The sequence below is a fragment of the Erinaceus europaeus genome, chromosome 17, assembly GCF_950295315.1.
Source record: "Erinaceus europaeus chromosome 17, mEriEur2.1, whole genome shotgun sequence".
Taxonomy (NCBI): domain Eukaryota; kingdom Metazoa; phylum Chordata; class Mammalia; order Eulipotyphla; family Erinaceidae; genus Erinaceus; species Erinaceus europaeus.
This window is the reverse complement of record NC_080178.1, coordinates 31856581-31871390: the sequence shown is the minus strand read 5'-3', so window position 1 is coordinate 31871390 and position 14810 is coordinate 31856581. Positions and strand designations below refer to the sequence as shown.

General features: G+C 39.7%; 1 protein-coding gene across 2 annotated transcripts; it reads left to right on the top strand.

Annotated features, from left to right (window-relative positions):
- The first annotated feature begins 403 nt into the window (after window positions 1-403).
- Window positions 404-13887, top strand: ARL14EP (ADP ribosylation factor like GTPase 14 effector protein). Of its 2 annotated transcripts, none has more exons than XM_016191464.2 (4): window positions 404-536; window positions 7455-7942; window positions 8175-8302; window positions 10961-13887. In XM_016191464.2, exons 2-4 carry the CDS (start codon window positions 7517-7519, stop codon window positions 11187-11189), a joined length of 783 nt encoding a protein of 260 aa, XP_016046950.1. In that variant the 5' UTR covers window positions 404-536; window positions 7455-7516; the 3' UTR covers window positions 11190-13887. The 2 variants fall into 2 exon arrangements, with proteins under 2 accessions (XP_016046950.1, XP_007530562.1); XM_007530500.3 differs by having other exon boundaries at window positions 425-559.
- Window positions 13888-14810: the final 923 nt, after the last annotated feature.

Below are 14810 nucleotides of genomic sequence, written 5' to 3'. Positions count from 1 at the left end.
TTGCATGTTACTGGAAACGTGAAACGCAGCTATCTGTATGGTTTATAATAAAGACATACACTTTGGAATACATTTCTCCTGAGCTCAAGAAAAGAAAGTGTGCTTCCTCAAATAAAGGTCTGTTTTTGAGCTCCTTTGAATTCATCCCCTTCTTCTGGGGTTAAAGAACTGCAAACATTTGCCACGCACAAGAATAAGGATCTGTGAGCACAATCCAAATTACCCAAACGTTCATCTCCTAAGAGATGGTCCCAGGACCTTCCCAGCTCCCTAAACGCCAAGAACTGGCTGCAAAACAAAAAAATTCTGAACCAACTATTGCCTCACCTTGAGTCATTCCACAACTCACAAGACTCCGCCTTTACCGCCCCGGAGGCCTCCGGGCCCGGCTCCACTCTAGGCCTCCCAGAGCTCTTCTCTATGATCGCGCTGAGCCTCTCTCGCCCTCATTCGCCGTCTTCTCAGTGGTAGCGCCCAGACCCGCTAAAAAGCGCCTTTCAAGTCCCCGCGCGGAGCGGTGAGGTTGTGTGCTCGCGGTAAGGTGCAAAGCGCAGTCTGGGTGCGTGTGTTGAGGGCGAGGGGCAGTTGGTGAGGGGTGGGTGTGGCGAAAGGAGATCGGGAGAGACAGGAGGCCGTGCGCCGGCTGGTGTCACCGAGGGACCGAGTGGAGGAGGCGCGGGGGGGATCTGAGCCCGGGTCCAGCCTCCTCCACCTCCGTCCCGGGGCGGCCTCTCTCCCCAGGTCTCTGCGTCCACTCGGGCCGAGCCCGCAGCTTTTCGTAGCTACTGCCGGGTTGTCTCTTCCTTAGATAGATCCGGAGTTTTTGCTGGTGCTGTCTAGCCGAGGGCTACTGTGCTCTCATAACCTTTTGTCGCCTCCCCCCACCCCCCGGGTGTGGTTGAGGCCGGAAGAACCGCGTGTATTCTTTCCAGCCCTGCCGAGCACAGTACATGCTCCTCGCACTGATCTAGGGACTCTGTGCAGCTAAACTAGACGATGCATGTGACCACAGCAGGGTTAGGTGGGGAATAATTACAGGCTCCTTGGAGACCTAGTCACGTTGATTTGGGGGAGATTCAGACTCCCTGATGTGAGAATCAGGCTTTTAGAACATGGACTCATTAATACTCATTCAAAAGACATGAAGTGCCGTATTGTGCTAGGGAGAGAAGTCATGGTTGTCAAGAAGACTCATGACCTCTTGACCTCACAGAGATTAATTTGTTAAGGGGGACTGGAAAGATAACCATAATGGTTATGCAAAACAACTTGCAGCTCCTAGGTACCAGGTTCAATCCCCAGCTCCAACATATACCGGAGCTGAGCAGTACTTTGGTTTAAATATATATATTTTGCATGTCTATATATATATATATATGTGTGTGTGTGTGTATATATATACATATATACATATATATATATATATATATATATATATATATATGCAAAATCTAACACATAAGAAGCCTGTAGTAGGGCCCGGGTGGTGGAGCACCTGCTTGAGCCCACATGTTACAGTGCTCAAGGACCCCGGTTCCAGTTTGGGGCCCCAGCCCCCACCTGCAGGGGGAAAGGTTTGCAAGTGCTGCAGGTGTCTTTCTGTCTCTCTTCTATCTCCCCCTTCTCAATTTCTGTCCGTCTCTTTCCAATAAATAGATAATTTTTAAAACTTTTTTTAAAAAGAAGCCTGTACCGAACACTGTAAAAAGGGAAGTGCTGGAAGTTCTTATGCCTTGAATATTACGGGAAATGTCACCACAGATAGAGCCCCTGCCTTCCATTCAGCAGCTGACAAGTAATAGGAAAAAAGTTGTGGTACACCTAAAAAGGGACGGCGTCTGGTCTTATACAGAGTTCAGTATGCTGACAGAGTAGTCTGTACAATTTTTTTCAGGGGTGGGGGAAATCACACTTGTTTATAAAGGGAAAAGACAGGACTTGCTCAATAGAGGACTATGTAATGACCATTCAGAGCTTGTAAAGAAAAATGACTGAAGGGACCAGGTGGTGGTGCACCTAGTTGAGCACACTGGTTAGTATATACAAAGGCTAGAGTTCAAGTCCCCCACTCTCCACCTTCAGGGAGGAAGCTTCACAAGCTGTGGAAGAAGTGCTACAGATATTTCTTTCTCTCCTCTTTCCCTTTCAATTCTCTCTGTCCTATCAAATCAAAGAATAAAAAAGAGGGGTTGGGTGGTGCGACACCTGGTAGAGTGGAATTATTACCATGCAGAGTGGCTGGGTTTTAAGCAGTGGGAAGCTTCAGAAGTGGTAAAGCAGTGCGGCAGGTCTCTCTCTTCTTCTCTCCCTTTCTCTGTCAATTAAAAGAGATGATTGGAAAAGTAAAACCAAACAAAAAAACCGCTGTCAGGGCCATACACCCTAAGTCTAGTAGACTTCATTGAGCTGTCTACCAAGAAGCCCTGCTTGCCCCAGCAACTGGTGTTCTGATAAGCAAGTTTCTGTTTTGGTTCGGAGCCAAAAGAAAGTAGGAAGGTGGCTGCTTCTGCTTTCTGGGAGTGGCTGTCTCAGGCTCAAACCATCAGCTTCCGGCCAGAGTTTAGTCTATCTCGGTTTTATTCAGGGAAAGAAGGATTGCAGAGTTTCAAAAAAGGCTTTGACACAGGTTTGCTGAATTATCCCCAAAATGTTCTAAATTACAAATGGACAGAGCATGTAAGCCGTTGGGAGGTGGCTCAGTGGTAGAGCACAGCACAAGCAGAAGGGGTTCGTTCTGGATTTTATCCCTGCACCTCATGCCAGAGTGATGCTCTATGCTCTCATATTCTGTCTCTTCCTCTTTCCCATTAAAACTAGTGAATAATTTATAAAAGTAAAATTGTCCTCACCTGCAGCAGGAAAATTCAAAGTAGTAAAACCCCCTTGCTTCTATCTTTCCATATTCTTGATTTCTCTTTCCTAGCAAATGAATAAATAAATATTTTTTTGAAAAGTATAATTGTGGGAGTTGGGCAGTAGGGCAGCGGGTTAAGCACAGGTGGCACAAGGACCGTCTAAGAATCCTAGTTCGAGCCCCTGGCTCCCCACCTGCAGGGGAGTGGCTTCACAAGCTGTGAAGCAGGTCTGCAGGTGTCTGTCTTTCTTTGCCCCTCTCTGTCTTCCTCTCCTCTCCATTTCTCTCTGTCCTATCCAACAACGACGACATCAATAACAACAACAGTAACTACAAGAGCAACAAAAGGGAAAATAAATAAATTTTTTAAAAAGTATAATTGTTTAGGGAGCCAGGTGGTTGGTTGAACATACATGTTGCAGTGTGGAAGACCCCGGTTAGAGCCTGCATCTGCGGGGAAAAGCTTTGCATACAGTGAAGTAGTATTGCGGTATTGTCTCTTTCTGTCTCTTAGCGCTTGATTTCTGGCTGTCTCTACCCAATAAATAAATATAGTAAAAAATTTAAAGTAAAATTGTTTGAAAAGTTATAAACTGAGGAACATGTTAGGTGATAGGGGACACTTTCAGGTCCTAGTTAAAAGATTCTTCATGTAAAGTGAATTCAGTTAGCTATGTTTTTATTCAGTCAGCAAACATACGTATCTGTTACATCAAACACTGTACTAGGCTTGGCCACTGGAGCTCCAAGCTTTAGTTTTTCTGTGTATAAATTGGGGTGGGAGGATGATAGTTCTAGCCTGTCAAAAGAGTAGTGAAATATTTGTACTTAGACTATATCTGGTATTTAGTAATTTACTATAAACAATTAAAATTGTCTATAGTATAGATTATTGTTTGAAATTCTACCATTCTCACTGATTATATATATTATATGCTCAGCAATTTATGGGACATGTTGCTTATTTATTTAGAGAGGAAATACCACAACATTAGATTTTCTCCTTGTGCTGTGGTACTAGTGTTTGAACCCAGGCCACATGCATGGTATATCCTACCTCGTGAACAATTTCTCCAGCCCTGAACCTGAATCCTAACAGTGGTGGTCAGCTTTCAAGCTAATTTCCTAGACCTTAGGAAAGCTAGCTAGCCATATAGCCTTATATGAATTTTCTTAGCTTCTTTAGTCCAGCTAGCTTATCTTCTTTATAATTTGATAAGGGATATCAAGAGATGATGCTTAAGACCTTATTCTATAAGCTGGCATTATTCGTGACATGAAAGTCAAATTCAGGGTCAGTAGGAACTTTTACTCAAGAGAATTATTTATCACAAGAAAGAAAAAAGGGGGGCATTGGGGGGGATAATGGAATAAACAATTCTCTGACCATAAGCTCTACCACCCTCTCAAAGTAGTCTTGTTGATAAAGTAGAACAGATCTTATTGTTGACCCAGGCATATTTTGCTGGGAGGCCAACTTATTCAGGAAGAGCTTACTATAACAGAGGGTAGATAAAAATTTAGTACTAAATTTTGTTTCCTTAGAAAGCAGTTTTAGTGTCCTTAATCAGTGGGGACAAGATGTTCAGTTAATCACTCAAATTCATATATGATGCTAAGAATAGAAGTTTTGAAGATCTTTTTCCTAGTTCTTCCATAAATGAGAGGACATTCTTGAATCAACAGAAACAAATACAGAATGAGACATAGATGACTTTAGAACCAGAGCATAGGTCCCAGGTAAAATTTCATGTGCTCAAGAAATTTTTGTTATTTCACATGAAAAGTAAGTAAGTAAAATTCACCCAGAACGGTTCAGAAATAGCCTTAGGAGACCTATTGATCCTATCAGGAATTAAATAAATGTTAGTATTTGTAATTCCCACCTCCCACAGTGTGGTTTGAGTACCTGACCTTTTTGTATCATGATGCTATTTTTCTAAAAAAAATAAATAAAATAAAAATAGAGGGGGAAAACACTCCAGGTCTAAATGAACATTTATGGCATTTTTGTTTATTTTTATCTTATTTATTTTCCTTTTTTGTTGCCCTTGTTTTTATCATTGTGATTATTATTGTTGTTATTGATGTTGTTGCCAAATAGAATAGAAGTGAAGAAAGGAGGGGGAAGACAGAGAGGGGGAGAGAAAGATAGACACCTACAGACCTGCTTCACTGCTTGTGAAGCGCCCCCCCTGCAAGTGGGGAGCCGGGGGCTTGAACCCGGATCCTTACGCCAGTCCTCGAGTTTTGTGCCATGTGTGCTTAACCTGCTGTGCTACAGCCTGACCCCCTGTTTTTATCTCCTGTTAATTTGCATGTTATCCTGTAAGAAGTAGGGTCTATTCTTTTCTTCCATGAGACATACTAGATGCTGTACTGGTCAAGTTAGGGATGAGAGTATTCTGCAAACACATGTCATGGGGAGATGAGAAATTGTACCCATGTGTCAGTATCTAACTGTAAACCATAGCTCCATCCCACACCCAATAAGGTGATGGGGAGAGGGGAGGGAGATATGGCCAGTTAAAAGGATGGATACTTGAGCTGGCAAAATAGCTTGCTTGCTTGAATAGTATGCTGCTTTGCTATATACATGACCCAGTTTTAAAACCAGCCCCATCACAATGAAAGAATCTTTAATGCTGTGGTCTCTTTCACTCTCTCCCTTTGTATCTTTATTGGAAGGAAAGAAAGAAAGAAGGAACTTTTATTGATTAGGATTGTTGAAATAAACAGATGGCAGCAAACCTTCCTGTGGAACAGTCAAATGGGCCTCCATCAGATAGAATGTTCCATTGCTGTCAGTTAAATACAGTTGTGAGCTGTAGAGTGGCCCAAAGACAGTAATTCAGAGCCCCCATATAATAGGAATGTAAAAATCCTACAACTCTTTTCTCAACTGTGCAACTTTCTGTTTTTTGTTTTGTTTTTTAAGATTTTATTTATTAATGAGAAAGATAGGAGGAGAAAGAACCAGACATCACTCTGGCATATGTGCTGCTAGAGATTGAACTCAGGACCTCCTTAGAGGCCAGTGCACTTGAGAGGCCAATCCACTGCACCACATCCAGGAACACAACCATGCAACTTTCCATCGAAGCAGATATATTTTCCTCTACTTTCTTTTAAAAACACATTTTTTTTTATATTTATCCCCTTTTGTTGCCCTTCTTTTATTGTTGTAATTATTATTGTTATTGATGTCGTCGTTGTTGGATAGGACAGAGAGAAATGGAGAGAGGAGAGAAAGATAGACACCTGCAGACCTGCTTCACCGCCTGTGAAGTGACTCCCCTGCAGGTTTGAGCCCCCTGATCCTTAGGCTGGTCCTTGCGCTTTGCGCCACCTGCGCTTAACCCAACCCGCTGTGCTCTACCGCCCGACTCCCTCCTCTACTTAAGTTACCGTAAGAGCTTTAGTGTCAGAACTCCTGGAAGGCATTTACCTATGTGTTGGTTTATTTTTTTAATGTATTTTTTTGCAAACGTAAAACAAAACGTGCTTATTTTTTTTCTGTCATTTTATTGAAGGTGTAATGGCTTACAGTGCAGTTGTTGACACATGGGTAAAATTACACATCTCTTCACAATAAGTGTCAGCAAAACACTCATCACCCTGGACTTAGGTCTTTGTTGACCACCATGCATCAGGATTGCAAAGCCTCTCTTCCCTCCATCCTTCTCCTTTGCCAGCATCCTTTGCTTTGGTATAATACGGTTCAAGTTTTACTTTGTGTTTCCCCTTTCTGTTCTTGTTTCTTAAGTTCTTCTGATGGGTGAGATCATCCCATATTCATCCATATTATACCAAAGCGCAAGGACCAGCCTTAGGCTCAGTGTATTTTTACACATGGAAATCTGGTGTGTCTTTTGTAAGATTTGTACATTTTATAAACAATGTTATGGTGATTTTTATTTTTTTTGCTCAGTCATCTTACTACTTTTAGTAGTGTTTCTGTTAAACCTCTTTATTATTTTCCTTGCAAATATTTAGATAATCTTTGAGTAATACTTCTTTTTCCTTTTCACTTCTTACACATTTTTTAAGTAAAACATTTTCTCTTCTTTTTTTATCTTGGTATATAAAAAGGAAACACTGACAAAACCTAGGATAAGAGAGGTACAGCTCCACACAGTTCCCACCATCAGAATTCTGTATCCCATTCACTTCCCTGATAGCTTTCCTATTATTTGACCCTCTGGGAATATGGACCCAAGGTCATTGTGGATGCAGAAGATGAAAGGTCTGGCATCTGTAATTGCTTCCCCGCTGAACATGGCCATTGACAGGTCGATCCATACTCCTAGTCTGCCTCTCTCTTGCCCTACACAGCTTTGTTTCCAGGTATTTCCATGTGATTTTCACTTTTGGGAATGTTTGAAAGGATAAAATTTAAATTGGACATGGAAACATTTATTGTAGGCTTTCCATATGTGCCTTTTTATTTCTTGTTTCTCAAGAAAACTCTTTTTTCTTTTTAATAGACAGTGGAATTTTATGAAATAGTTTTTCAGGTTCCCACATAAAAGGGTTGAAGCATAAATCTCTCTTTAATGTTTTCTCAAGAATTCAATTACTTTTGTTCTTTCATGTTTAGGGTGACCTACAACAGAGATTTCTAGACAAAAACAAACAGAAGAAATTTATTTAGAAGTAAGGATGATGGATCCATGCTCAGTTGGAGTCCAACTTCGAACCACAAACGAGTGCCATAAAACCTACTATACTCGTCATACGGGTTTCAAGACTTTGCAAGAATTATCATCGAATGATATGCTTTTACTGCAGCTTAGAACTGGAATGACACTTTCTGGGAATAATACAATTTGCTTCCATCATGCAAAAGTTTACATTGACAGATTTGAGGATCTGCAGAAGTCATGTTGTGACCCATTTAACATACACAAGAAACTAGCCAAGAAAAATTTGCATGTAATTGACTTAGATGATGCTACTTTTCTGAGTGCAAAATTTGGGAGACAGCTTGTACCTGGCTGGAAACTTTGTCCAAAGTGTACACAGATCATCAACGGAAGTGTGGATATAGATTCTGAAGACCGTCAGAGGAGAAAACCAGATTCAGACGTATGTATAGAAGTCAGTTTTCTGCTGTGTTACTTACATAGATCAGGATTTCACTTATAAGAAAATCATATTTGCATTATTATAATTAGCATACAATGAATATAAAGTTGGTGAAGTCAAAATAAGTTTAAGGAATAGTCTGAATCAACATGTGACATGAAATATTAATATATGTTCTGAAATATTAATATATGGCCAAGGCTTTCATTGACTTCTGGTTCACTTTATTCAGGGAAGAACTGCTAAGGCTTTGAGGTCCTTACAGTTTGCAAACCCAGGAAAACAAACTGAATTTGCTCCAGAAACTGGTAAAAGAGAAAAAAGAAGGCTCACAAAAAATACAACTGCTGGTCCAGACAGGTAAGCTACATGCAAACTAAGACATCTGGTGATTTGCCATTCCACCTCTGTATTGTGGTGCTACATTTCTTTAAGATTTTGAATACTCTAATCTAAATAATTGAATGTTTTAATTTAGATAATCTGGAATTAGTAAAACCTCCAGTGACCTCATATGAATTAATGTACTCTTTGAGCTCTAAAAATATGTCTCACTAATAAACTATCAGTGAAGTGAATAAGATAGTATGTTTGACATGAGAATTGAAATAATTGAAACATACTTCTCAGAATAATTGAATTTTGAAAAGTATTGATCTATAATTGGTCTATCGGTACTCAATGGGTAGGTAGCAGGTTAAAGTAATTGTGTGAGAATGCAAGGTTACCTTTTTTACCTTTTTATTCTTGTCTGAAATAAAGTATTTGTAGTACAGTCAACAAAATGAATGAAAACTAAATTGGTAGAAGCTAGCTTTTTCCATAGAGCACTGCTCAGCTATGGCTTAGGACAGTGCAAGTTCTGCACCTAGGACAGTAGAGTCTTGGGTATGACAGTTGTTTACATAACCAAGGTGCTCATCTTCCCCAGCCCTAGAGGATGACTTTTCAAATTGAACATATCTATAAAATATAAACTGATAATTGAAGTGCTAGTATAATTATTCAGAATTATTTTCTGCACATCCCATTTCATTGGTTAAGGCTTTGCTTTGAATCATTTAAGTATGTTTAGGCCAGATTTAGAAGAGTCAATTATATATTCATGAGAGGGCTAGGAGGAGAGAGAACAAACCAAAGATTACTCTGGTACATGTGATGCCAGGGATTAAACTCAGGACCTCATCCTTGAGAGTTCAGTGCTTTATACACTGTGCCATCTCCTGGAGTCAAAGAATGAGAATTAAATTAATAATTATATATAAATAAGTGTATTATACTGTCATAAAAATAAAACTATTTACAAAGCTGTAAACCCATTTTCTTTACTCTTAAACAGTAAATGGGGGGGGGGGCAGCTGGTCAGTAGTGCAATGGGTTAAGTGCACATAGCACAAAGTGCAAGGACCAGTGGAAGAATCCTGCTTCAGCTCCCCACCTGCAGGGGGCTCGCTTCACAAGTGGTGAAGCAGGTCTGCAGGTGTCTATCTTTTCTCTCTCCCTCTCTATCTTGTCCTCCTCTCGATTTCTCTCTGTCCTATTTAAAAATGATGATGACAGCAATAATAACGATAGACAAGGACAACAAAAGGGAAAATAGCCTCCAGGAGCAGCACTGGATTTGGAATACTGGCATGGAGCCCCAGCAATAACCCTGAAGGCAGGAAAAAAAAGTTCAAGCCCAAATTTCTTTACAAACAAAACCTTCAGAGTGCTTAAAAAAAAAAAAACAGTAAATGGGAAATACTTTTGACAGACTTCTTCCTCATTTTTAGAAAATTCTTGTTTATCTCCCTGCCAGATCACTTTTTAAACAAATTCATGAAGCAAGTTTAAGCTTTTTGGATTTGTTTCAATGCTTTGTGGCATTCCCAGCTCCACCACTCCTAGGCAGTCTTTTCCATTCTTATTTCAGGGGTAGAAAGAAAAAGAAAGGAAAACAACACTGCTCCACCTTGCCTGGTGTTTGATGTGGCATCAGGGCTCTGTCCCAGAGCCTTGCTAGTGAGTAGTAAGGCACATGCCCCACTGGGTTAGCTATTTCCTGGCCCCTGTCTCAACACTTTGGAGCAGAGGTGAGGAACCCTTTTTCTGCCAAGGTCCATTTGGAAATGTACAGCATTTCATGCGTCATACAAAATTTTGAATTTAAAAGTTGGTGATGAACGTTGCTATGAAAAAACTCTGCTTGCTTTGGCAGGGCTAAACAAATCATACAACCCACAGGTCTGATGCATAGTGTTCTTACATGGGGTTCAGTTACTACTAATTAAAAGTGAGGTATTTTATCTCCTAACTTTAAGATTTATTTATTATGAGAGAAAGAGGGTGGAGAGAGATAGAGAGAGAGAGAGATAGAGAGATTACCATAGCACAGCTCAGCTCTAGCATAAAGAGGGAGATACTACCATAGCACAGCTCAGCTCTAGCATAAAGTGGTACCAAGGATTGAACCTGGGACTTCTGGGCGCCAGGCATGCAAGTAGTAGGACTAAACAAGCTGAACTATCTCCCTGGCTTCTTAATGAAAATAGTTTTTCATTACCTTCTTTCCAATTAAATATTTTAAAATAACATATTTGTGAGTGTTGGTATGCTTCTAGTTCTGCTTCTGGGATCCTTTCTGTTACATTGCTTGAAGTTGTGGTCTATTTACATGATCATTTTGTCACATTGGTTTGGTCTCATTCCCCCTGCCTCTGGGAGATTTTGGTTTAGTCCTTGCCCCCCCCCCTTCTTGCGTCTCCCCGCCCCCTATCCTGTGTACTTCCTTGGTTCCTGACTCTACCGCTGGAGGAGAGAGGCAAGACAAAATTGGGTTGTGATTAGATTAGATTAGTTTTTTGAACCATTCACTCATGAATAAAGAAATACTGCTTCTCCGCTCTGCCATGTGTCCCTGGTCGTCTGTCTCCAGCCATGAAGCTAGTCCGGCATACTGGCGCCCTGAACTTTTGACTGACATGTGATGTCTAATTTTCCCTTTTTACTTTATTTTATTTATTTATTTATTTACAGACAAGTGATTCCGGCAAAGAGTAAGGTCTATGATAGCCAAGGTCTCCTGATTTTCAGTGGAATGGACCTCTGTGACTGTCTCGATGAAGACTGTTTAGGATGCTTCTATGCTTGTCCTGCCTGTGGATCTAACAAATGTGGAGCAGAATGTCGCTGTGACCGCAAGTGGCTATATGAGCAAATTGAAATTGAAGGAGGAGAAATCATTCATAATAAGCATGCTGGATAAACTGTGGCATCAAGCTATAGGATCTTTTCTCTTTCTGAAGTTCTGCTGTTCTAAGATAGATGTTAAAATTGACTGCCGATATGTATACACTGATGGGTTATTTATAGCACTTAAGGACTTACTATCTTATGAAATTTTAAATGGGCTAACACTCCAGTCAGTTTAAGCCTGTCTACGTCAGTGAACATAAGTAGGGTGCAGGCAGTTTTCTGTTTGCATAGTTTTCATAGCCACAAATCTTGATGATGATAATTCTGTTAAATAGTTCCCCAACAGCATAGTTTAAATCTCGTCATCACAGTATATTAGCTGTAATTAGATGAAATTCTTCCAGAGTTAACTTGTCAGTCAAAACTCACTATGTGGATAAGAAATGAACTTGACAACCTGTGAGCAGTCACTGTATTTCTCTCAGATTCTGCCCATTTATTGTTCTGTTCACTCATGGGCAGCACATATGTAGTTGTGTTGTGCTGTCTTGTTTTCCATGTGACATTTTACAAATATGGCTAATTAAGGACTGAGCAACAAAAACTAAAGTGTAGCAAAGATAGGGATGTTACTAGAAGTAAAATGTGAATCAAACATGAATGCATTTGTAAAAGGAATGACTGGTCATGGGAATGTTGATAATGCTTCTGTCCAAAAGCCTCTGTGTGTTGTAGTCAGAGAAACTTAGTGAAAGCAGAACTAGCAAAGTAAATATGTCCTAGCTAAACGGCTTAAAAAAAAAACCCTTCACATTAAAGGAAATAAAGAGATAGAATATTTAAAGCATAAAAATGTGGAAACTGAAGGAAGCTCTAATGCTGTGGTCTTGCTCTCTGTCTCTTGAAAAAAATCTTACGGGTAGTTGGGCGGTAGCGCAGCAGGTTAAGTGCACATGGCATGAAGTGCAAGGACTAGCGTAAGGATCCTGGTTCGAGCCCCCTGCTCAACAACTTCAGGGGAGTTGCTTCACAGGCAGTGAAGCAGGTCTGCAGGTGTCTTTCTCTCCCCCTCTCTGTCTTCCCTTCCTCTATTTCTCTCTGTCCTATCTAACAACAACGACATCAATAACAACCATAATAACTATAACAACAATAAAAAACAAGGGCAACAAAAGGAAAAATAAATATATAAAAAATATATACTATTAAAAAATAAAACAATTATATATGCAATATATGAACACGGTAAATTATTTGTGATAAATCAGTGTTATGAGGTAATCAGGGACTATAAAAAGGCTTTTTCTGCAAATCTTGAGGAAAGTGGACAGTTTACAAAACATTGAGACAACAGATATAAACCTTTTTTTTTTAACTACATCACTGCTCAGCTCTGGTTTATAGTGGTACAAGGAATTGAACCTGGGGCTTTAGAGCCTCAGGCATGAGAGTCTCTTTGCATAACCATTATGCTATCTACCCCAGCCCACTGTCTTTCAGAAATTGATTAAATATTGATGTTATAATACTTATCTGTCATTCTAATTTATCACCTAGGACATTGCCACTGTACCTTATTTATTTTTGTTTTGCTCTCCCTAAATTTAGTAAATCTACTTAATCAAGTCAGCAATTTGAGATATTTTTTTTGTCTTTGAAACTAAACTTGGTCTGATTAAATAGACTCATTTTCTGTTCTTGTTAATTTTTGGTATCTCTTTAAAATAACATTTATTTTTCTTTTTTACTTTGAAATGCTATTTTTAAATTATAATTGTTCATTCACCTGATTATCCAATATACAATCAATTTATCAACTCCTTATCCATGTTTCAACAGAACTTTGGCCAAATATTTTTTTTAAATAGTTTCTAAATACTTAAATCAGATACCAATTTTTGTTTTCTGAATTTAAATATTTTGTCATGGGATACAAACATAGGGGCTGGGTGGTAGCACACCTGGTTCGAGCCCCCAGTCCCCACTTGCAGGGGGAAAGCTTTGCAAGTGGTAAAGCAGAGCTGCAGGTGTCTCTGTCTCTCCCCCTCCCTATCTTCCCTTTCCCTCCCAATTTCTGCCCGTCTCTGTCCAGTAAAGTTAAAAAATTAAAAAAAAAATAAACATAGTAACCAGTACTGTCTAAATTTCCATCATAATACTTTCTTAGTTGGGCTACTTACATCAGTTTTGTGCTTCTAAGAATGACATAGTAGTGTTAAAGATTTTCATAAAAGACAAATTACTAGCTTAGATTTCTTTTGTTTACAACAGGAATATCTTTTCAATAGAATAAATGATTTGAGAGTCCAGGTGGTGGTGCACCTGGTTGAGCGCACATGTTACAATGCTCAAGGACCTGGGTTTGAACCTCAGGCCCCACCTGTAGGAATAAAAGCTTTGTGAGTGATGAAGCAGTGTTACAAGTGTTTCTCTATCTCTCTCCTTCCCTCAATTTCTGGCTGTCTATCCAGTGAATAATGATAATAAGAATTAAGAATAAATGACTTGAAAATTGGAATGTTATCTTTGCACATTTTTGGTAAAATGCTGTTATTTTCACAGGTGCTAATATTGTTTCAGTGGAAAATTTCATCAATGGCTTTCTAATATTTGTTCATGATAATTATTTAGAGAACCAAACTTTTCAATAAAGATGCAAAATATTTACAAGAAAAGGTCTATCTAAAGTGTATTGTAATAAAAGGTGTGTTTTAGAAAAATTGGCATCACTGTCCACTAGCTTCTAAATATAAAATTTTTTAAATATAGTATTAGAATCTTTGTGTATTTTTTGCTTAAATATGATTCAAGGTGGTTAATTAATTTTAGAATGAAATTAATCTAGAAAAGCAAAACTCGGGCTGAATAGTGGCTCACCCATGAAGAGTACACATGTTACCATGCACAAGGACCCAGGTTCAAACCCCCAGTTCCCTCATTTGGGGGTAAACTTCAGGAGGAATGAATGGTGCTGCAGGTGTCTCCCTCCTGTTTTTTTTTAACTTATTTTTTAAATTTTTTTTATTTATAAAATGAAGATATTGAGAAAACCAAAGGATAAGAGGGGTATAATTCCCACCACCAGAGCTCCCTATGCCACCCCCCCCCCCCAAAGCTTTCCTATTCTTTATCCCTCTGGGAGTATATCTTTATGGGGTGCAGAAGATGGAAGGTCTGGCTTCTGTAATAGCTTCCCCACTGAACATGGGCATTGGCAGGTCGATCCATTCTCCTAGTCTCCCTAGTGGGGCAGGGATCTGGGGAGGTGGAGTTCCAGGACATAATTGGTGGGGTCTTCTGCCCAGGGAAGTCCAGTTGGCATCATGGTAGCATCTGGAACCTGGTGGCTGCAAAAGAGGTAAGATATAAAGCAGAACAAATTGTTGACTAATCATGAACCTAAAGGCAAGAATATTGCGATGAAGATGGGGGGGGGGGGCAGGTCTCCATTTTGGAAAAAACTAATAGGTCTATTTTAGGTATATTCCAAGGGGCCCATGGCTTTATTAGTTTTTGCCTGACAGCTAACATCCCAAGTTATTGTCTGGGGAGATGATGTCATAAATTGGAAAAAGGACTAGAAAGCTGGATCAGGGAAGAGAGTAGCTCCCAAATATGGGGAAAGTACATAAATATTGTTAACTGTAAACCCTATCGATTTGAACTGGGGCCCATATTCAGCACAGGAACC

Bases quoted from the DNA above. Each gene is read 5' to 3' on its own strand.
- ARL14EP (XM_016191464.2), top strand. From the start codon at position 7,517: ATGATGGATCCATGCTCAGTTGGAGTCCAACTTCGAACCACAAACGAG. The intron at 7,943-8,174 runs GTATGTATAGAA...CACTTTATTCAG, and splicing joins GGAGAAAACCAGATTCAGAC to GGAAGAACTGCTAAGGCTTT. The intron at 8,303-10,960 runs GTAAGCTACATG...ATTTATTTACAG, and splicing joins ACAACTGCTGGTCCAGACAG to ACAAGTGATTCCGGCAAAGA.